Source organism: Vulpes lagopus, chromosome 4 (genome assembly GCF_018345385.1).
Source record: "Vulpes lagopus strain Blue_001 chromosome 4, ASM1834538v1, whole genome shotgun sequence".
NCBI classification, from domain to species: domain Eukaryota; kingdom Metazoa; phylum Chordata; class Mammalia; order Carnivora; family Canidae; genus Vulpes; species Vulpes lagopus.
The window spans coordinates 115512241-115534745 of NC_054827.1; the positions used below are offsets into that span (position 1 = coordinate 115512241).

General features: G+C 42.5%; 1 protein-coding gene across 5 annotated transcripts in view; it reads left to right on the forward strand.

The window, feature by feature from the left end:
- Positions 1-22505, forward strand: part of SH3GL3 (SH3 domain containing GRB2 like 3, endophilin A3) — a 137873-nt gene that overhangs the window by 104049 nt on the left and 11319 nt on the right. For all 5 annotated transcript variants that reach the window (XM_041751363.1, XM_041751362.1, XM_041751365.1 and 2 more), the window contains 2 exons: positions 4774-4877; positions 6015-6124. In XM_041751363.1, coding sequence (XP_041607297.1) covers positions 4774-4877; positions 6015-6124 — 214 coding nt within the window. The remainder of the gene's footprint in view (positions 1-4773; positions 4878-6014; positions 6125-22505) is intronic.

Sequence of the window (22505 nt, forward strand, 5' to 3'; positions counted from 1 at the left end):
CATCAGTCCAGAGGAGCATTTTCTCAAATTCATTCCACGGGAGGTAGTAGGTCTCACTAATAACATCTCTATGGTCTGGAGTTTGGCAAACCCTAGCGTAGACAAAGCTAGGTGGGTTTTCTTGATGACGAGACTCTTCGGAGTCTTTATATGATAGTGTGAAAAATCGATCTCTAAGAGATCCCAGAGGCATAGTACACAGGGGAGTTTCTCAAACCTGTTTGACTGGAAAGCTTTTCCACATCATCATCATTATTGCTGTCATTTCAAGGGACTGGTGACCTGTGGCACAAGGTACATTTGGAAGAATGGGGCTTGCAGAAAGAGCACATATCCAGCAAGGACTGAGTGGCCTGCAATCTGATTCTGGTTTCACTTCCGCTCAGCTCTTTGCCCCTTGAAAGTCCCCTTGATCTATGAATGTCAGGCGTGATGTGAACGACGACATGCAAGAAAGCCTTTAGAAATAGGGAGTGGAGAAAGCAGGTTAAGTGGCTGTTACCTAGGTTACTAATTTAATTGCCTTGCTCAGACTTTCTCAGAAGCTCTGAATAGAGATCTTGCCCCGTTGGAAAAGGCATCTGTTTATGATCAGACTCCTCTAGCTTCTCTGAGGAATCCAAAAGAACAGAAGTCTTTGATATGACAGAGCAAGGAATCGTTTGGATGGTCCACAATTCAAATCAAAGATGCCATCCACTGGAAGTATGCCATTTTCAGTTGTGAGAGGGACTGGCTTGTCATGTTCCAGAAGATGTGCATTTCCTCATTCTTTCATGGCAAGCACACTGCAGATTCCAGGGATCTGGGTACAGGACATTACCTACTCACATCCCTGTTCTCTCTCCTCATGCCGTGGTCTGTAGAGGGGCACCCTCTGCCCGCTTACCTGGATGCTAGCTAGTCCTTTGGTAACTGATTGCTGGAGGGTCTGAGGAGGAGAGTCACAGCCTGGCTCCTACCTGGCCACCTGTTTCCGTAACCTTCTGCAGAGAGCTGACCTTAGTACAATATGCATTCCTTCAGGCCATCCTACCTTTCGGTACAGCCCAAATCCTTTGCACTTGGTCTACAGGCCACCCCAGTGGCTAAGATCCAATTCTTAGGGACATAGCCCCAGGGACCTCTTGTATTCATAGCCCACAGAAATATGGGGATATCTATGCTCTGCCTCCATCCCCAGGGCTCAGTACTCCCAACAGCCTCATGCTTATAATCAGCCATGGTTTGCAGCTACCGAGAAGGTTTTGAAGTAGAGTGCACCCACAGTGTGACACCCCAGAGATACACAGAGTCTTGCCTCTGGGAAGAGAGCGAGAACCACGGCGTGGGGTGGAGTCAGCTGTGAAGCCCCTGGGCCCAGCCACGGTGGCACATTCCCATTGCGTTGGGTTTCTGTGAGTCTCAAGGCAACAGCTCCCATCTCCCATAAGCAGGGGACCCTTACCAGCTCTAGTTCCATTGGTAGATTTTGCTTCTTTTGAGAGTAGATGAAAGCAGCTCAGAGATAGTTTTCTTTTCCTGTTGTAACATTACCACAAATGGGTGCCTTCAAGCCACACAGATTTACGGTCTTACAGACTGGAGGTCAGGAGTCCTGAAAGCCCGGTGTTGGCAGGGCTGTGCTCCTGGAGGACATAAGGGGAGAAGCCAGTTCTCTGCCTTTTCCACCTTCCAGAGGCACCTGCATCCCAAGAGCATCGCCGCCTCACCCTTCAAAGCCTGCAGTGAGGCATCTCCACACCTTATTCTGCTTCCCCTGATGCACCTCCTTCTTTGACTCTGACCCTCCTGCCTTCCTCTTCTAGGACCCAGTGATGATACTGGGCCACCCAGATAATCCAGGTCATTCTCTAGTTTAAGACCCATAACTCAATCACACTTGCAGAGTCCCTTTTGCCAGGAAAGGTAACATAGTTACAGATTTGGGGAGATGGGCTGGGGTGTCTTTGGGGTCATTTTTCTATTTATTTTTTTAAATATTTTTTTTATTTATTCATGAGACACACACACACACACACAGAGAGGCAGAGAGAGAGAGAGAGGCAGAGACAGAGGCAAAGGGAGAAGCAGGCTCCATGCACGGAGCCCGACATGGGACTTGATCCCGGGTCCCCAGGATCAGGCTGAAGGCTGCGCCAAACCGCTGAGCCACCCAGGCTGCCCCACTTTTCTATTCACCACAAGCTCCTTCGGGTTCTGTGAACCCCGTCCCCCTGCCTGGGGTATCTTCCTAGTCCTCACCCGGCCATTTGCCAGCACCGTGGCCTGTATCTGGCCTCTCCCTCCTCCTCCTCTAGCTTACAGGGAGGTCTGTGTTATGGCACCTGGCCAGGTGTGACCCCATTGTGAGAGCTAGTGCACTCAACACTGAGATGGGAGCCAGTTCCCTGGTAGGCTTCCTCTGTGCATATGGTGTGAACCCTTCCACAGTGCGTGGTCACACTTCACTCTCAAGGTGGCACCAGCAAAGGGACAGTGCAGCTCCCAGCCAGTAGCAGAACTAAACCTTCCTTCTTATCCCAGGTGATCTTTCCCAAGTTAGCAGGTGGATTTGCCAGATTGAGCCGTGCGGCCAGTGAAAGAAATGCTTTACCTTCTGGACAGGTACTCGCAGGGCCTGGCTTTACCACTACCTTGGTTCTGCCTATCCAGTTGACTTCTTCTTCCTTTTTTTTTTTTTCAAGATTTTATCTATTTATTCATGAGAGACACACAGAGAGAGGCAGAGACACAGGCAGAGGGAGAAGCAGGCTCCCAGTAGGATCATGACCTGAGCCAAAGGCATCCACTCAACCACTGAGCCACCCAGGCATCCCAGGTGCTGACTTCTAACTGTGGTTTGGGAAGCAGAGGCCACCTGCATGCACCTTGCTGCTTATGGCTGGAGGATGGCTGGAAGCCTCCGGCATCTGGCACAGAGAGGCATATAATCCCCCTGTGGCACTGTGTGGCTTCACCATCAGCAAGATCCTTTGCTGTGTGGTACTGCCTCCTTGGTAGTTGCATTGAGCACCTACTGTGTGCATGCTGTTCTCCCTCAAGTTTTAAGGGGCCTTGGGACTCATTTCCTTCCCAAAGTCAGCCATCAAATGAATAGTTACAAATGCATCTCTAGGTTACATGACTGTTTTACCAACCAGAGAGGAGGGCTGGTGATCTTTCCCTCTACCCCTCCCTATAATCCCTCCATATGTTTCCAGAAATATTCATTTTTTCACTGCTCCTTTGAAAAGAGAAAAGTCAGACATATTTCAAAGTGGGTGTTAAAATAGTAATTAACTTTACCAGAGTCAGAGAGGTATGGCACAGATTTGACCCAGCTCGCAACCCTCCCACCGTTAGGGGGGACATTTCCTACTGCGGTAGATTCTACTGTGGTCGAGTTAGGTCGTGGCACTGGACTTGTTTAAAAGAAAAAGCCAAGGAGGTGAAACTTAAGAAATCCTTGGAATTGTGTAGGGGCCAGGCTGTCTTTGTTTTGTTTACTGGGTTTTGGGAAATTTAAGGCTCCAGCTTGTTGCTTTTCCAGCCACAAGCGTGGCAAAGCAAATGTAACACACCAGGATCTCCTCGTTCAGATGCTGATCACAGTGGGGCACGTGTGGAATGCTGTGCATATCTTAAGTGCCCGCTGAACCCGTTTTTAAAGTGGTGTGCGTGCACAAGGAAAATGAACTGTGGAGGCAGCCAGAGCATGGTCTTTAACAACAAATGGAAACAGCTTGGATCTTTGAAGGTGAACGAATCCATGGTTGGTTTTACGGGATGGGCGTATGTGGGTGAATAAGCAGGACATCCTTTGCCCTAAAACCCCTCTAGCACATGGAAATGATGCGCAGGCTTTGGGGAAGCTTTGGAAGAGGGGGGTCTGTTTTGCTTTGTGTCCTTCTCTGGATTTGGAGGTCAAAGGACTCTTGCTGGGGGCCTTTATTACCTCAACCCAGAGGTCCTGCCCCTGGGACTTGCTGACATCAGTGTCTTGAATTCTTCTTTTCTGGAGCAGCTGCTCAGACCCATGGGGGATGGAGGGAAGCCCTCAAGCCCTACAGGGGACGTCTGTGCCTCAATCTGTGCATCCCTTGGTCTTCCAGGCTTTCTTATGTGACGGAGCTTTTTTACTTTTGATTTTTTCCATCCACTATGATTCAGTCACTAATTTCACAAATGTGTGGATTCGAGGGAACAAGAGATGCCAGAGGCTATGGAGTCCATTCCTTTCAGCTGTATGTTTTGGGGCTATGATTTTGTATGGAGGGCAAGAAAACATACAGGCGGCTGGCAGGTCCTTGCCCCGGTGCACACCCTGCCTCTGGTTTCCTTTCTTACGTGAGAACGGTTTCATTTACTTAGTTTCCTGATTTAACTTAGCTAGAAAATGCCCGGAGAGATATTTTACTGAGGAAGCAGTTCATTTAGTGAATGTTGGCTTCTCGTGTAATTGGAAAAGCTTTATCTCTCTGTTTTCAGATCCATGAACTTTATAGCATAAAAAAAAAAAAATCTCCTGAGAGTATCCTCTAATTGGAAAAACAAGCTTTTGTTGAGTTGAATCACATTTTAATCACAAGTCAATTTGAACATGGTTTTCCAGAATATACAGCTTTCTGCCACCACCTGTGTGATGATTATGCAGCAGAAGGAAACAAGATGGACCAGAGCCGAGGAAGATGTGGGGCTCCCCTGCAAAGCCGGGTCTTTGTCGCTGGCCCCCCCCTGCCCCCTCTCTGAACATTATGTGGGCCTTGGGATAATTTTCTACTTTTGCTGCAGGTAGAACAAGTCAGCCAGTTGGCCGTGTTTATAGAGGCAGCTTTAGACTATCACAAACAGTCCACGGAGATTCTGCAGGAGCTCCAGAGCAAGCTGCAGATGCGGTAAGAGCCTTCATGTTCCTCACAAGCCCAGGGCTGCACAGTTAAACTCCATCAAAACCAATATCTCCATCCGTCTGTCCTTCCATCTGCCCCTACCCACTGCCCCATTTGTTTTGAATTTTCTTAGCTGGCTTTCCTGGTTGGGTGTGGGGAAGCACTGAAGATAATAAATATGTGGCTCTGGCCAATGGGACAGAACTAGGAAAAGCAGTCTGGCAGCTTTTTTCCTTTTTTGTTTTACGAAAGCCTTTTTCCATGACCTGTGTGCCGGCAACCAGACAGAGCTGCTGACCCGACAGAGCTGTCCTGGCTTCGTTGTTGATTTGAGAGCTTGAGCTTGGGGTGGTGATGCACACACCCCCTTGCCAACATGTAGGGATGTGAAGAAGGGTGAGGTGGTAATCGGGAAGTATGTTAATATCTGGAAGAAAGATGTGTTTTCATTTCACCAGTACAGATATCAGGCCAAGTTCATAACACTGACTCAGAGAGGTATTGAAAGAGTCAAAAATACCTTCTGAGTGATCAAGAAAGATTGCTGTTTCCTTTAGGCTTTCATGGCTTTCTACATTTCTCTGAAAACTAGTAGTATCACATGGAGTATGCACAGTAACCCTGTTAATTAATATAATGGGTTAAAAAAAAACCCTACCCCATTCTTCACCAGGTTTGGTAACAGAATATTGTTTTACATGGGATTATGATATATTCAGAGGGATGCTTACTTAAATCAATGGCAAAATTATAGAGGGAAGACAAAAGGTGTGGCCAGTCTCCGCAGCATCCATGTAGGCGGGGCATGCATGCCGTGCTTGCAGGACCATATTTGTGTCACTCTGTCTCTACATGAGCAGAAGAGGAGAGAAGGAAGCTAGCATCGCTGAGTGCCCAGGGCAGCCTGGTACCTGATGGATGCCTCAGAGACCGTGAGAGACACACTTTCAAATACATACTTGAAAAACAAGGGATATCCCATCTATCACTTTAAGCTACTCACGAATCAATGCATACGATTACCCCCTTCACGACCACCACCCATCCCACACGATGGAGGCTCCCCAAGGCAGAGCAAACGTACATTTGGAGGCGTGGCTTTCTTTATCAGATGTCTGACTGATCTTAAAATGCGTGTTTTAGAATATCAGCTGCATCCAGTGTTCCCAAACGAGAGTATAAGCCACGGCCCATAAAAAGGAGTCCTAGTGAGCTCAATGGGGTGTCCACCACCGCATCAGCCAAGACCACAGGTAAGAGGACCGTTCTCTGCTGCTAAGTGTGCTCTGTGGAGAGGCACTGCTGCAAGCAATTGCTTGTTGCTGCATTTGGTGTGAGACCCTGAATTTTTTTCTTTGATTGGTGAATCTCCCTCCTTTCCTCTAAAGCCGCTTCTCCTGCTTCCTGGTTTTGGATACTTATATCCAAGTTTCAAAAACCAGCACCAGGACAAATTGCATCATTCACTGCCTTCTGATGTGTTAAAACCTTGGGCAGGGCACCAGAGCGCTACATTGTCCTCTGTATTTACATGTTTGACTCTTTCAAAATATTTCACTAATTTTTAAAAAATCTGAAGGAGCATTTATTGAACACCTGCTGGATGCTAGGCACTGTTCTGAGTGCTGCATCATTATCTTTTCATTAGACAAATGACACAACTATGTTCTTGGATGAAATGATCCGATGGAGAAAAATGACATTCAAGTGGTATAAGTCGTGCTGTAGTTTCTCATGGTCACTCGCTCCATCCCTGTCCCTTCCCTGGATGTAGCCACTGTTAACAATTTGGTATGAACACTGTCCTATCTACTTATGTGTGGGCACACACACACACATGCACACACACTATACACACATGGTTTTAGATTATTTTCTGTTTTTCAAATATAAGATCATACCAGGTATCTTGTTCTGCAGCTTGCTTTCTCTTGGAGTTATTTCCGTGTCATGCATATAGATCTGTCTCTATGCTATTTTATAATGGCTTCATAGTTTTCCTTTATATATATATCATTTCCCTATTATGGACACTCAAGTTATTCCCAGTTATTTGCTAAAAGCAATATGCTGTATCTGCCTCCATGAGCTGATAGGCAAGTCTTCCTTGAAATTGCTAACTTAGAGTAAATGCAAATTTTAAATGATAGTAGCTTTGCCAAATGCCCTTACAAAATGGGTGTACTACTATTGATGTAGTAATGCCTGTTCCCCCTACCTGTGTCATTCGACTTCCATTTTTGCCAAGTATTCATGGGTAAAAAATAGGATTCAATTTTGATTTGCCTTTTTGTGGGAACTAGTGAAGTTGAGCTTTTCTTCCCCCTTTATTTTAGTTTGCCATTGACATTTTCTTAGGTCTGAATTGTCAGTTCATGTGATTTATTCATTTTTCCTTTAGGTTGTTTATTGATTCATAAGCATCCTTTACACATGGGGATATTAATAGGTTTTTTTCTCCAGTTTATTGTTGCCTTTTTTAAAAAATGATTTATTTATTTAAGTGATCTCTACACCCAACGTGGAGCTTGAACTCATGACCCCAAGATCAAGAGTCAGATGCTTTTCAGACTGAGCCAGCAGCCTCTATTGTTGCGATTTTAGAGTTCTTTTTTTTTTTTTTTTAAGATTTTTATTTATTCATGAGAGACAGAGAGAGAGAGAGAGAGAGAGAGAGGCTCAGAGACACAGGCAGAGGGAGAAGCAGGCTCCATGCAGGGAACCTGATGTGGGACTTGATCCTGGGACTGCAGGATAACGCCCTGGGCCAAAGGCAGGCGCTAAACTGCTGAGCCACCCAGGGATCCCCCTAGAGTTCTTCATATATTCTAAATACAATCCTTCGATGAATATGTGATTTGCAAATATTTTCTTCCTCTTTGTAGCTTCTTTTTATTCTGCTAACAGGGATTTTGACAGATCAAAAGTTTTTAATTGTGGTGAAGTCGTTTCTCATTTTTCCTTTTAAGATCATGCTTTTTGGTGTGAGGTCTGAACTCTCTCTGACTAGCCTGAGATCCTGTACTTTTTCCCTGGACTTGTACTTGTTTACATTTCAGTCCACAATCCCCTCTGAATTAATTTTTGTGTGAGAGACTGAAGTTGAAGTTCACTTATTTGCCCATGGATTTCAGACTCCCCTTCCAGAACACACCTGTCCATGGGAGCTACATGCTCTGGACTTTCTTCCAGCACTATTGACATCCTTTAAGGTTTTTTTTTTTAATTAACAATAATGAGGGGACTATTATGTATATGTATATAGTTCTAGAAAGAAAATGATGTTACCAGGACTTTAATGAAAAGTAGCTGTCTCACTTTCTACCCTCTCCTCATCTTCATTTCCTGCTCTCAGAGGAACCCACTTTCAGCTCTTTGTTTGGTATTTAGCTCCATTGTTCTAAATAATATGCTTATATTGCTAGTTGTGTTTTTTGGTTTGGGGTAGTATCTGTGGTTTCCTGATATGGCAGATGAAGACTGGGCTACCTGTCTTCAGCTTCCCATACGCTTCTCCTCCCCAACCCCTCCTGCCTTCTTCCAAGTTACTCATAATCACTCTCTTCATCGTGGACCATCACTTTGACCATGAACTCCCAACACCACGCTGTTATGTTAAATGTTGTTGCTTCTGCTTCTTGGCGAAGACATGGGCAGCCCCATGACTTATCTGGCTACTCTTGGGTAATGTAAATCCTCGGCTCACTTGAGCGTATGGATGCAGGCTCAGGCAGCCCTCAGATCACAGCCTCATGTAATAGTCAAAGCACAATCCTGATTTGAAGCTGGGCTTCCCCTCCTCAAGCTGTGGCCTGTTGTAGTGCAAAGATTGGCATCAGCAAAGGGATTGTAATTGGCTTCTCCTCTTTCTCCATCTACCACTTCTGTTCTTAAAGCTTCAGGGAACATATTTCAAGCTCTCTTATGGGTCTTTTTAAAAGTCTACATGACTTGATGTGAAATAGGAAGAATGTAACACATCCCCTTCCTTCAGGCTCTTCAGAAATTTCTCTAAACACCCTTTCTGATCTTCATCTCCTGACCCATTTATAGCATAGATCAGGTTGGAATTAAGAATCCTGAAAAATTCTGATTTGGTTTGTATGTTTGAAAGTTCTACATGGCAATCTTCTGCATGTCTTTTTTTTAATAGTTCTGAAACCTTAGCCATAATTTCCATTTTTTATATCCCATAACAATTATTTACAGTGTTAGGAGCATAAAAATAATATTCATGGCTGTATCACCCAGTGTACTATCATTACATTTACATTGTCATTCAACTTTTTGTTGTCCTGGTTAGTCTAGCTTCATCATAAGTCTTGAAATAGGGTGGTGTTTGTCCTCTAACATTGGTCTTTTCCAAAGCTCTTTGGGCTGTTCTAGTGGCTTTTCTATGTGAATTTTAGGATCAGCTTTTCAATTTCTACAAAACAAATTATGCTCAGATTTTGATTTGGTTGAGGTTGAATCTATACATCAGCTTAGTGAGGATTTACAGCCTAACAAAATGGACTTTCCCAGTCTTGAACATAGTCTACTTTATTTTTCACTTCAGTTTTCTGAATTCTTCTCTGCTGTGTTTTGCTGTTGTCAGAAGATAGGTCTTACACATTTTTAAATGAGTCACTCAATACTTCCTATTTCTCATATGATTTTAAACATCATTTTTATAAAATTTCAGTGACCAGTTTTTTATTGCTAATGTATAGATATATAGTTGATTTTGTGTATTGGTCTTGTTCCTGCCATGTTGCTAAATTCACTTATTAGTTTCTGCAGCTTTTCAGTAGATCCTATAGTGTTTCTATATAGATGATCATGCCATCTACAAATAAAGATTTACTGGATGTCAGGATGCCTTTTATTTGTTTTTCTTGTCTTTTTGCAGCTGATAGAACCTCCAGTATAATGTTGAATAGAAGAGTTGGTATGGACATGCTTGCCTTGTTCTTGATGTGAGAGGAGTAGCATTCAGTATCTCATAATTAAGTATGATGTTAGCTGTAGGTTTTCCATAGATGTCTTCTATCAGATTGAATTCCCTTCCAGTCATAGTTTGCTGAGAGCTTTTTAAAAGATTTTATTTATTTATTAATAAGAGACAGAGAGAGGGATCCCTGGGTGGCGCAGTGGTTTGGCGCCTGCCTTTGGCCCCGGGGCGCGATCCTGGAGACCCGGGATCGAATCCCACGTCGGGCTCCCAGTGCATGGAGCCTGCTTCTCCCTCTGCCTATGTCTCTGCTTCTCTCTCTCTCACTGTGTGCCTATCATAAATAAATAAAATTAAAAAAAAAAAAAAGAGAGAGAGAGAGAGAGAGAGAGAGAGAGAGAGAGGCCGAGACACAGGCAGAGGGAGAAGGAGGCTCCCTGCAAGGAGACGGATGGGATACTTGATCCCAGATTCCAGGATCACGCCCTGAGCTGAAGGTGGACCCTCAACCACTGAGCCACCCAGGCATCCTTTGCTGAGAGTTTTTATCAGGAATGAATTGTTTTGGCATCTGTGGAGATAATATGTTTTTTTTGTTTTAGTTTGTTAACATGGTGAGTTATGTTATATTAGTTAAAGCAATCTTATATTCATGGGATAAACCCTTTGTGAGTTTAAAAAAAAAACAATTTTATAATAGTTTTAGAGTTACAGAAAAATTGCAGAGATAATACACAGCATTCCTATATACCCAAAACTGTTCCCTTATTATTTTTTCCATTATTATTAACATCTTGTGAGTTTGTGACATTCAGTGAACCTATATTGGTACATTATTATTAACTAAAGTCTGTACTTCAGACTTCCTTAGTTTTTACCTAATGTCCTTTTTCTGTTCCAACAGCCCATCTAAGACACTGTATTACATTTAGTCATGATGTTTGCTTAGACTCCTCTTGGCTGTGACAGTATCTCAGACTTTCTTTGTTTTTAATGAGCTTGGCAGCTTCAGGAGTAGTGTTCAGGTATTTTCTAGAATATTCCTCAGGTGAGATTTGTCTGATCTTTTTTTCATGATGATACTGGGGATGTGGAATTGAAAGACCACAGAAGCCACGTGCCACTCTCACGGTATCAACATGAATTATTACTATTGATGTTAATTCTAACTGATGCTATTGCTGACCACCTGGCTGAGGCAGCATTTGTCAGTTTTCTCTGTAAAGTTACTCTTTAAATGTTTCCCTGTGCAAAGGTTTTTAACTACAAATTAAATTTCCTTATAGATATGAGGCTATTGAGGCTGTTTCTTCTTGGATGAGCTTTGGTAGTTTGTGTCTTTCATGGTATTTATCCATTTCATAAGTTGCCAGATTTATTGGCATAAAGTTTTCCATATATTCCCTTATTTTCCTTGTTATATATATATATATATATATATATATAGAGAGAGAGAGAGAGAGAGAGAGAGAGAGAGAGAGAGAGAAAGACTTTGTAGTGATGGCACTGCTTTCTTTTCTGATAGAAAATTTGTGTCTTCTCTTTGCCCATAGATGCATCAATCTTATGGCTCTTCTGAAGGAACCAGTTTTCTGTTTCAGTGGTTCTCTATTGCTTACTGTTTTTTAATTCATTGAGTTAGATTTTGATCTATATTATTTCGTTTATCCTTTGGATTTCATTTGCTATTCTTTGTCTAATTTCTTAAGGAAGAAACTGAAGTCACTGAGTCTTTTCTTCTATCTTAATCTGTGTGTGTAGTGTTGATTTTTCCCTCAAAGTACTGCTTTAGCAGCACCTCATTGGTCTTGGTATGTTGTCTTCATTTTTATCTTTTTCAAAATACTTTTTAGGTTCATGTTTGATATTGTCTTTAACCCATGGTTTATTTTGAGGTATGTTTCCATATATTTGGGGTATTTTCCATGTCTTTCTGTTTTAGATTTCTGATTGATTATATTTTGCTTGGGCAACATACTCTGTATGACTTGTACCCTTTAAAATTTTTTTGAAACTTCCTTTTTATGGCCCAGAATATGATCCATCTTAGTAAATGTTCTTCACTTGAAATGCACGTAAATTCCATTCTTGTTGGATGGAGAGTTATACAAATGCCAATTGGGTCAAATTGTTTGATAATGTAGTTCAAGTCACCTGTATCCTTGCGGATATTTTGTTTCTTCTTTTGTGTTAACTTTCAGGCAAAGGGTATTGAAATCTGACTGTAATTATGGAGTTGTCTCTTCCTCCTAGCTATTCTATCAGAATTATGGGAAGATTGGTTATATTCTCCTCTCTTCCCTTTGTTCTCATTGACCCTTTATTTTTTTTTTTTTTAACTTTAATTGGTGTTTAATTTACCAACATACAGAAAAACACCCAGTGCTCATCCCGTCAAGTGTCCACCTCAGTGCCCGTCACCCATTCCCCTCCAACACCCGCCCTCCTCCCCTTCCACCACCCCTAGTTCGTTTCCCCGAGTTAGGAGTCTTTATGTTCTGTCTCCCTTCCTGATATTTCCCAACATTTCTTTTCCCTTCCTTTATATTCCCTTTCACTATTATTCATATTCCCCAAATGAATGAGAACATACACTGTTTGTCCTTCTCCGATTGACTTATTTCACTCAGCATAATACCCTCCAGTTCCATCCACGTTGAAGCAAATGGTGGGTATTTGTCGTTTCTAATGGCTGAGTAATATTCCATTGTATACATAAACCACATCTTCTTTATCCATTCATCTTTCGATGGACACCGAGGCTCCTTCCACAGTTTGGCTATTGTGGCCATTGCTGATAGAAACATCGGGGTGCAGGTGTCCCGACGTTTCATTGCATCTGAATCTTTGGGGTAAATCCCCAACAGTGCAATTGCTGGGTCGTAGGGCAGGTCTATTTTTAACTCTTTGAGGAACCTCCACACAGTTTTCCAGAGTGGCTGCACCAGTTCACATTCCCACCAACAGTGTAAGAGGGTTCCCTTTTCTCCGCATCCTCTCCAACATTTGTTGTTTCCTGCCTTGTTAATTTTCCCCATTCTCACTGGTGTGAGGTGGTATCTCATTGTGGTTTTGATTTGTATTTCCCTGATGGCAAGTGATGCAGAGCATTTTCTCATGTGCATGTTGGCCATGTCCATGTCTTCCTCTGTGAGATTTCTCTTCATGTCTTTTGCCCATTTCATGATTGGATTGTTTGTTTCTTTGGTGTTGAGTTTAATAAGTTCTTTATAGATTTTGGAAACTAGCCCTTTATCTGATATGTCATTTGCAAATATCTTCTCCCATTCTGTAGGTTGTCTTTTAGTTTTGTTGACTGTATCCTTTGCTGTGCAAAAGCTTCTTATCTTGATGAAGTCCCAATAGTTCATTTTTGCTTTTGTTTCTTTTGCCTTCGTGGATGTATCTTGCAAGAAGTTACTGTGGCCAAGTTCAAAAAGGGTGTTGCCTGTGTTCTCCTCTAGGATTTTGATGGAATCTTGTCTCACATTTAGATCTCTCATCCATTTTGAGTTTATCTTTGTGTATGGTGAAAGAGAGTGGTCCAGTTTCATTCTTCTGCATGTGAATGTCCAATTTTCCCAGCACCATTTATTGAAGAGACTGTCTTTCTTCCAATGGATAGTCTTTCCTCCTTTATCGAATATTAGATGGCCGTACATTTCAGGGTCCACTTCTGGGTTCTCTATTCTGTTCCATTGATCTATGTGTCTGTTTTTGTGCCAGTACCACACTGTCTTGATGACCACAGCTTTGTAATACAACCTGAAATCTGGCATTGTGATGCCCCCAGCTAAGGTTTTCTTTTTTAAAATTCCCCTGGCTATTCGGGGTCTTTTCTGATTCCACACAAATCTTAAAATAATTTGTTCTAACTCTCTGAAGAAAGTCCATGGTATTTTGATAGGGATTGCATTAAACGTATAAATTGCCCTGGGTAACATTGACATTTTTACAATATTAATTCTGCCAATCCATGAGCATGGAATATTTTTCCATCTCTTTGTGTCTTCCTCAATTTCTTTCAGAAGTGTTCTATAGTTTTTAGGGTATAGATCTTTTACCTCTTTGGTTAGGTTTATTCCTAGGTATCTTATGCTTTTGGGTGCAATTGTAAATGGGATTGACTCCTTAATTTCTCTTTCTTCAGTCTCATTGTTAGTGTATAGAAATGCCATTGATTTCTGGGCATTGATTTTGTATCCTGCCACGCTACCAAATTGCTGTATGAGTTCTAGCAATCTTGGGGTGGAGGCTTTTGGGTTTTCTTTTTTTTTTTTTTTTTTTTTTTTTTGATTTTTTTTTTTTTTTTTTTTTTTTTTTTTTTGCTTTTGGGTTTTCTATGTAGAGTATCATGTCATCGGCGAAGAGGGAGAGTTTGACTTCTTCTTTGCCAAGGCTGGTTCAACACTCGTAAAACCATCAATGTGATTCATCATATCAGCAAGAGAAAAACCAAGAACCATATGATACTCTCATTAGATGCAGAGAAAGCATTTGACAAAATACAGCATCCATTCCTGATCAAAACCCTTCAGAGTGTTGGGATAGAGGGAACTTTCCTCGACATCTTAAAAGCCATTTACGAAAAGCCCACAGCAAATATCATTCTCAATGGGGAAGCACTGGGAGCCTTTCCCCTAAGATCAGGAACAAGACAGGGATGTCCACTCTCACCACTGCTGTTCAACATAGTTCTGGAAGTCCTCGCCTCAGCAATCAGACAACATAAAGACATTAAAGGCATTCAAATTGGCAAAGAAGAAGTCAAACTCTCCCTCTTCGCCGATGACATGATACTCATTGACCCTTTAAATCTGATTACTCATACTGTTTTTAATGATGGAAAATTTTTTTTATGCTTTAAGTATCCTTTTCTATTCTCTATGATTTTTTCTTTTTAAAATTTTCTATTAGATGTTGAGACTTTTGTCTCTTACTCTTTGGCTCATTTTTTCCTTCTTGCTTTCTTGATCTCTTTTTACTTTGTCCTCTGAGAAAATTTCTCCTTATATATTTTTTCCTTATACCCACTCATTTATTTAGCCCATCTATTGAATTTATTTTTCCCATTGAATTTACTCAAAATAACACAACATTGTTGTCTGTCTTTTAGTTCTGGAGGTTAGAAGTCCTAAAACCAAGGTGCTGGTGTTCCTTTAAGAGGCTCTGGGGAAGAATCTATTATCTTATCTCTTCTATCTTCTAGAGGCTGCATGTACTCTTTGGCTTGTGGCCCCTCCTTCCATGTTCAAAGCTAGCAGTGGACCATCTTCAAAACTATCTGACTTCTGCTTGCATTGTTGTATCTCCTTCTCTGACTCTGACCCTTGTGCCTTCCTCTTCTAAGGTCTCTTGTGATTACATTGTGATAAAATTGGGCCCATCCACATTGTTCAGAGTTATCTTTCCATCTGAAGATCTAGAATTTAATCACATCTGCAGATTCCCTTCTGCCATGTAAGGAAGAAATCCACAGGTTCTGGGGAGTAGGATGTGGACATCTGGGGCAGTGGGGAGATGGAGGGGATGGTTATTATTCTGCTTATCACAGCAATATTCAAAGTTTTAAATTTTAACATTTAATTTGATAAGTAGTTAGAGTCTTCATGTTCCTCTAAGGATATTAATTATATTTTCTATATGTGTGTCTGTTACTGCTGCCTACCTCCATGGTTATGAGGGGATAAGGGATACTCTGCTGAGTGAAGTTCACTGGTTTCTGTTTTTTTGGATGTTTGCATCCTCACAGCACTGCCGGACTTTCTAGTTCAGGTCCATGCCCTCACTACTCCTTCCTGGAGGCAGATGCCTGGACTCCCAGGTGCTTATTAGTACACACCCACAATAAAAAGACTCACCTGGCCACTCTTTTTCCAGAATGCCAACCAGTCATCCAGCTTCCAGTCTGCACCACCTCTGAGTTTGGGCATCCTCAGGGCCCTCTTCTGGAGCATCCTTTTTTTTTTTTTTTCTGGAGCATCCTTCTTTGAGAACCATTCTGGGCTTCATTTCTTCCATCTGCCACATACACGTTTCAGATATTCCTCATATTCTTCATGACTTTTGGTCTGCCAGCAGTGTTCATTCTTGTTTTCCAACTTCACTTGGAAATTTTAAAAATACCTATTTAACAACTAATGGTGATGCGATATTGAAAGGAAGGCGGCTGCAGTCTTGTACTCAGTCTGTTGTGTCAGTGCAGACCTCCTTGGGGTGACCCCCTGGACGGGTCTCTTTGTTGCTTGTCACTTAAGGTGGCTTTAGGCGCTCAGTGGGTATAGACATAAATAGCCTTGAATCACATCATAAGAAAATTATTCCTTTTTCTATTCTTTTTTTGTCATTCTGATTTCAAGGAGTTAAAGCCACAGTTTTGGACTGGAATATTTTTAATGTCAGGTTTTAGCAGAGGAGATAGGCCTTGGCCTACAAGCCTTTTGCAGGCAAAAGTAGCTAGCTTGAATTTAATAAAATTGTCTGTTTGGGGAATGCCCTGGTAGCTCAGTTGGTTAAGTGTCTAAATCTTGATTTCAGCTCAGGTCATGATCTCAAGCCCCACATTGGGCTCTGCACTGGGCATGGAGTCTGCATGAGGATTCATTCACTCTCTCTCTCTCCTCCTGCCCCTCCCACACTCACTTTCTCTTTCTCTCTCTCTAAAAAAATTGTCTATTTTCCATCATACTCAGTCTCCTGGTTATAGTCTTTATGATATGTAGCACTAGTTTCCAACTTACATCTTTGATGTAACATTTCTTTTAAAGTTATTTGAGTAAAATTGATTTCATTAAAATATTATCAAAAACACACTTAGGGGGCGGCCTGGGTGGCTCAGTGGTTTAGCACCACCTTCAGCCCAGGGCATGATCCTGGAGACCCGGGATCAAGTCCCACGTTGGGCTCCCTGCATGGAGCCTGCTTCTCCCTGTGCCTGTGTCTCTGCCTCTTTCTCTCTCTCTCTCTCTCTCTCTCTCTCGCGTGCGCTCTGTGTCTCTCATGAATAAACAAAATCTTTTTTTATTTTTTTAAAGAACACACTTAGGCATAGTACTCTGGAGAGTTCTTTTGTATCGTATTAGGTTAAGGACTCTAAAGTGCAACCAGTGTTCAATAAAATAAGATTTTCTCGCTCATGCAGCAGTCCAGGGAGAATATTTTAAGAAGATTGGTGGTGCTCCCAATCATCCATGGAGTCACTTGGGCCTGGGCTGATGGCACCTCTGCCAGCTTCATCATGTGGCTTCCACATTGTCCTAGCTATTTCCACACCAGCCAGTAGGAAGGGGAGAGAGAATAGCAGTCCAGGCTAGACATTTCCTCTTAAGCCAGCAAGATAGAAATGACACACACACAACCCAGGGATGAGAACTGAATCAGATGGCTGGGGGATGCAGGCTCTAGCTGGGCAGCCACAGTACAGGTCCAGTGGGAAATGTACACCGGCTGCTAGTCCCTAGAGAGATGGAATTCTGCTGGACAGGAATTGCAAGGACCCCTGGAATAGCCATGGTAGAGATTCCTTGATTAGATTCTTGTTCTTTCTGGAAGGTGCAGGGGGCCTCTGTTGGCCTGTGTCCTATGGGTCCCTAGAGTTGCCTGCTCAGGAGTCACTCTTCACATCGGCAGTGGGCTTTGGAAAGCTTCCCTGTGTGGGAGCTGTGCTTCCTGTTGCCTGGGAGCCTCGAGGGTCCTTCAAGGTTCAAGGGATACAGATGTGTTCAGGTTAGGCTTGTGCTTCCTTTCTCATGAGTGCCTTCAGAAACATGACAAGCTTCTGATCTCTAGCTCCTGGGCTGGTAACCACAGCCAAGCTCCTGTGCTTAGATGGGGCTCTTAAGGCTGCCTTCTTTCTTTCTCTTCTTGTCTAGCCTTTCTTAACTTATAGAGACTACCTTGAGGCCATCTGAATCAGTAGGTGAGTGGAGTGGGGAGCTGGTGCCTTTAATTTAATCTCTGCTGCAGAACTGGGTCCTTCATTTGGTTTAGAGAGTCTCAGAATGATTTGGAATCAGAGCCTGCTTGTCTTCTGTTCTTTGGGGGCAGAGAAACAGTTGGGTTTTCTCAGTGCACTGGGATTCAGCCTCTGATCTTTGTCTCTTCCCTTTTATCGTTGCTTGCAAGCCAGGTAATTCTTGTCTCTCCTATAATAATTTGCTGCGTGTACCAAGGGGCAGCTAATGTATACTAACATTCTATTTTACTCAAAACTTCTCTTTAGAGTTAGTGGTATATGATATGCTTTCAAAGTTGTCATAGGCAAAAGTTTCACCAGATGTTTTGCCACGACGTAACGAGGGTCACTGGCTTTCATGCCTGTTATACCTGCTTCTTCCTCATCACTACCTGCCCACTGAGTCAGCACCATGAGTTTTTCGATGATAGCACCCTCCTTCTGACACTAGGTTGTGTTGGTTAAGTGGTGGCAGTTACTGTTCCATGGAGGCTCCAGAAAGCAGTGGTTCAAAAGGGGAACATTAAGACTGGGAGCCCGGCAGCCTGGGTGGCTCAGTGGTTTACAACCGCCTTCAGCCCAAGGTGTGATCCTGGAGACCCAGGATCGAGTCCCATGTCAGGCTTCCTGTGTGGAGCCTGCTTCTCCCTCTGCCTGCCTTTCCCTCTGCCTGTGTCCCTGCCTCTTTCTTTCTACATGTCTCTCATGAATGAATAAATAAAACATTTTTTAAAAGACCATATATTTTTTTTAAAGAATGGGAGCCCAGGGTAGAGATTCCTCTTTAGGAAATGAGCCCCAAATGGTTCACATCACTTCCACTCCCAGCCTGACAGGAGTGCAGTCTGATGACCACACCTGGCTGCAAAGGCTGGGAGAGGTAAACCGAGAGCCACATCCTACCTGTGTTCATATTCCTGGGGAAGAAAGGAAGAACGGGTTTTGATGGTTAGCTTGTGGCTTCTCCTGCAGACATCTACACATTCGTTGTGGAAGAAAGGTTCTGTCGTCTCTCTCGCTGACCTCTCTATAGGGTCCTTGCATAAGTCATTTCTGTTAGGGTGTGGCCCCACGTCCATGCCCACACTGCTTGTGGGAATGCATATTCAGGTAACCTAGGGGTTGGCAGATGTCTTCTGTCGGGGTCAAGTGGTAGATACCTTAGACTTCGTGGGCTCTGTGGAGTCTCTTGTAGTCATGTGACTCAGCTAGAGGGGAAGGCAGCCACAGACAAATATGAAAATGAATGAGCAAGGCTGTATTCCATTAAAACATTATTTGGCGTGCAGGCCATGGTTAGCCAAGCCCTGAGATGACTCACTGGGAAGTCAATTTAGCAGTACCTATCAAAATTAATAAAAATGTTTATGCATTTTCAGTGGCTTCATTCCTGGAAATGTATCCTAAGGAAATCATTGAAGAAATACCATGTTGGTCCATCTGTTACAGCACTGTCTAGAGACATGAAAAGTTATAAGTGAAAACAACCTAATGACTGGTGTTTATTTATATATATTAGTCAATAGTAGGATAATGGCTATGTAGGTAATGGTACATCAAATGAGATATTATGCAGCTATTCAAATGTATTAATATGGAAATTATGTAGGAACATAAAAATGTTTATGGTACTATAGTTGAGTGGAAAAGACACAAAGTTGTAAGTATACTGTGATTACAGTTTTGCAAACCAACATCTGCATGTAAAGGTTTACTTCCTTCTTTCAAGAAATTGGGCACCACATTTTATTCCCTGTTTTCCCTGCTTTTCTACTTCTGGTCCAGAAACACTATATTCTGAATATGTGTATTATTGTAAGCCACTTCAAAATTTCTGTTTGGAAAGAAGCTGGGTATGAAAACAAACTAAGTAAAAACTTTGAAATTACATCCAGCCCCAGGCTTCCCATCACGCACCCTCCCTGCACTCTACTGTATCTGGGGGAAGCAGAGTTAGCAGACCCCAGGACCAAGTGCCTAGCTCCCAGGCTTCCATGCTCTCATTTGCTATGAGGGAAAACTCAGCTCTCCTTTGATAAAGGGTATCCTTATCTACCTGTAGAGATACTAACTTTGACCTCTCAGACTGGCAGTATGGAAAGTGTTGTACTCTGTGAAAATTAAAAAGTATTTTAACTAAAGTACCACTTAAAGGCATAAGGACATAGCCTTTGAGTACTGAAAATATATCAAGTATTATTATTTGATGCCATATACATATGTGTATATATATATATATGATATATATGTGTATATCTATGATATATATGTATCTATGGTATTCACTCATTTTATGGCCATAGCAATATTGCAAGGAAGTGATAATAGTAGAAAGTAAAAAGGTAGCAAATAATATTGTTAACAATATAGCAGTTATGCTTACTGAATACTTACTATGGGTCAGCTAATGTACTAAATACTTCCTACACATTTCTCATGCTATCATTATACCCATTTTACAGATGAGTAAGTGGAGGCTCAGAGAGGTTAAATGAGATTTTCTCAAGGCCTACAGAGGCAGTAAGTAGTAGAGCTGGATGCTTTACTGTATAGATCTTTCATGCTATATCCTTGAGAAGGAATCCTGGGGAACATTTAAAATGTTCAAGAGCATTGGGAATTATTTTTTTTCCAAAATTCTTGATCACGGGGAATCTGTAGCCAGCAAGCAGTTGCAGAGGGAGTCTGTTGTATGCATCTGATTTGGAAGAAGAAAATGCTGATAGGACAGTAAGTTCTTTGGCTTTCTCATCCAGACTCTGCATGTCAGTGCTTTTGTCCCCTCCTTCTTGGCCAGTAGCTAGGTCCCTAGGCAGATTAAGTTGTTAGAAGAGCAATGGTCAGCCAGAGATCACAGATGTGCAAAAGATGGCTTTTCGGAAGGCCCCGAGTCTGCTAGCCGAACTCCTGTGCTGCAGACTCCACTGTTGGTCCTTCCCAGGCCGCCTCTCTGAACTTGCCCTTGGCAGTAGCTGTAGTCCCGCCTCCAGCCTTGGGCTGCAGTGATTTGTGGGTGGAATTTGGGAGCGTAAAGGGGTCCGCACTGTTTGTTTCTAGGGCACAGTTTCAAAAGAAGATGGCATTTTACAGCCTGTATTAATGGGAAATTACTTTCCATTAGGATTCTGAATGATTTGCACATAATGTTTATAAAGTGGAGGAAAAATGTCAAGCATTTCACTAACAATTTAAAGCAAAGCTCACAGGACCATGCCAGGGATGAATTCCAAGAACATTTTCTTCATCATTTCTTTCTAAAGAAACAGAAAAGAGGGAGATGAAAGGATGTAGGTCAATTAGGCAGAGTCCATCGTGGGACTGAGATGGAATCTTTGATAATACATTTCTTGCTGCTTAAGAGGAGTAAAGTGAGCCAGGAGCAGGGGTTGGGGGGACAGTGGTGGAAGTCACATCTTGAGATGATGGATTGCAGGCAGAACCCAAGTTCAGCCCTGGCTTGGAGAAAGCACACCCCGTCCAAGCCCGTGAGCGCGGGGTCACGATGCTCCATCAGCATTGCTGTCCCTGTGTCCCCAAAGAAACGATGAGGCCAAGAAAAGTCCCCGGACTTGAAATGTGTGCCTGCGTGCTTCCCAGAAAAACCCTCAGTTTTGAAGAAAATAGTGCAGGAGTGTGTCACCTACGCTCATGTGTTTTCCCTGCCCCGGCTGATGTGCTCCCCCCCCCCCCCCCCCCGTTGTCACTTACTGAATCAGGAAGGCAAAGTATACTTTGCATTTTTTCTCAACTCCTTTATTTATGAAGGGTTGGGTTTTTTTTTTTTTTCCATTTAAGTTCTTAAAGAGGGTGTCACTTTATATAATCACAACTCACGGTTAATATGCTCCAGCCTGAGATCAGCTTTGAAAATGTAGAAGGCTGAGGGTAATGAGCAAGTGTGGTTCCAAGGGCGTTTCAGAGCGAGGCAAAATAAATCTCTCCAATGGCTTCTACGAAGGCATTCTCACTCCCTCCAGGTATAAAGGAGACTTTTATAAAGTTCTTGACACTGCTAAGGGGGCTCGGAAATAATGTCTAGAGTCTGAGTCGCTCCCTTCGTCGGCGCAAAATCTCTGGGATTACATTAGAAAATAAACATTTATTCAGAAGTAAAGTGTGAAGTTTGAAACTTGAAGAAGACGAGCACTTTGCAAATAGAAATATATGCATTTTTGTTAACCTAAATTTCCAAAGAGGAAATTAAAATTTTCACTCTGCAGTGACGGCGGTGATTGCTCAGTGGGCAGATTGTTTCTTTCACTTTCTTCTTTCCTTCCCGCAGTTTTCCTGTTTGTTTTGCTGTCACTAGCCCCTCTCGCATATGAATTTCTGTATATTATCAGTGGTAGGTCCGTCAGTGTTATTGACAGGAGAGAAAAAAACCAGGGAATAGGAGTCCTGCAGGGTAGCTTGGGGATTCTGGTGCTCATTAGCTCTGTGACTTTGGGTGAGTTTCTTAACATCTCTGGGTGGATTTGAATTTATCCCTAAATGAAGTGATTAGATTGAACACATTGCAAGTTTCCCTCTATAAATGCTACGGCTGCTGTAATTCTGTTTTATGAGTACTTAGCATTCTTAGAAACTTGAACAGTTCACAGATTGAACATTTTGTATATTCTCTGTTAAAAAAAATAATCTTGAAGGAGATGAAATGTGAACTATGATTCTTATTGTTGACCAGTAGCCACTGATTCAGGAAAGGGGAAGAGTCCTTCTCTTATTTTTCATCTGAAGGAAGCTTTAG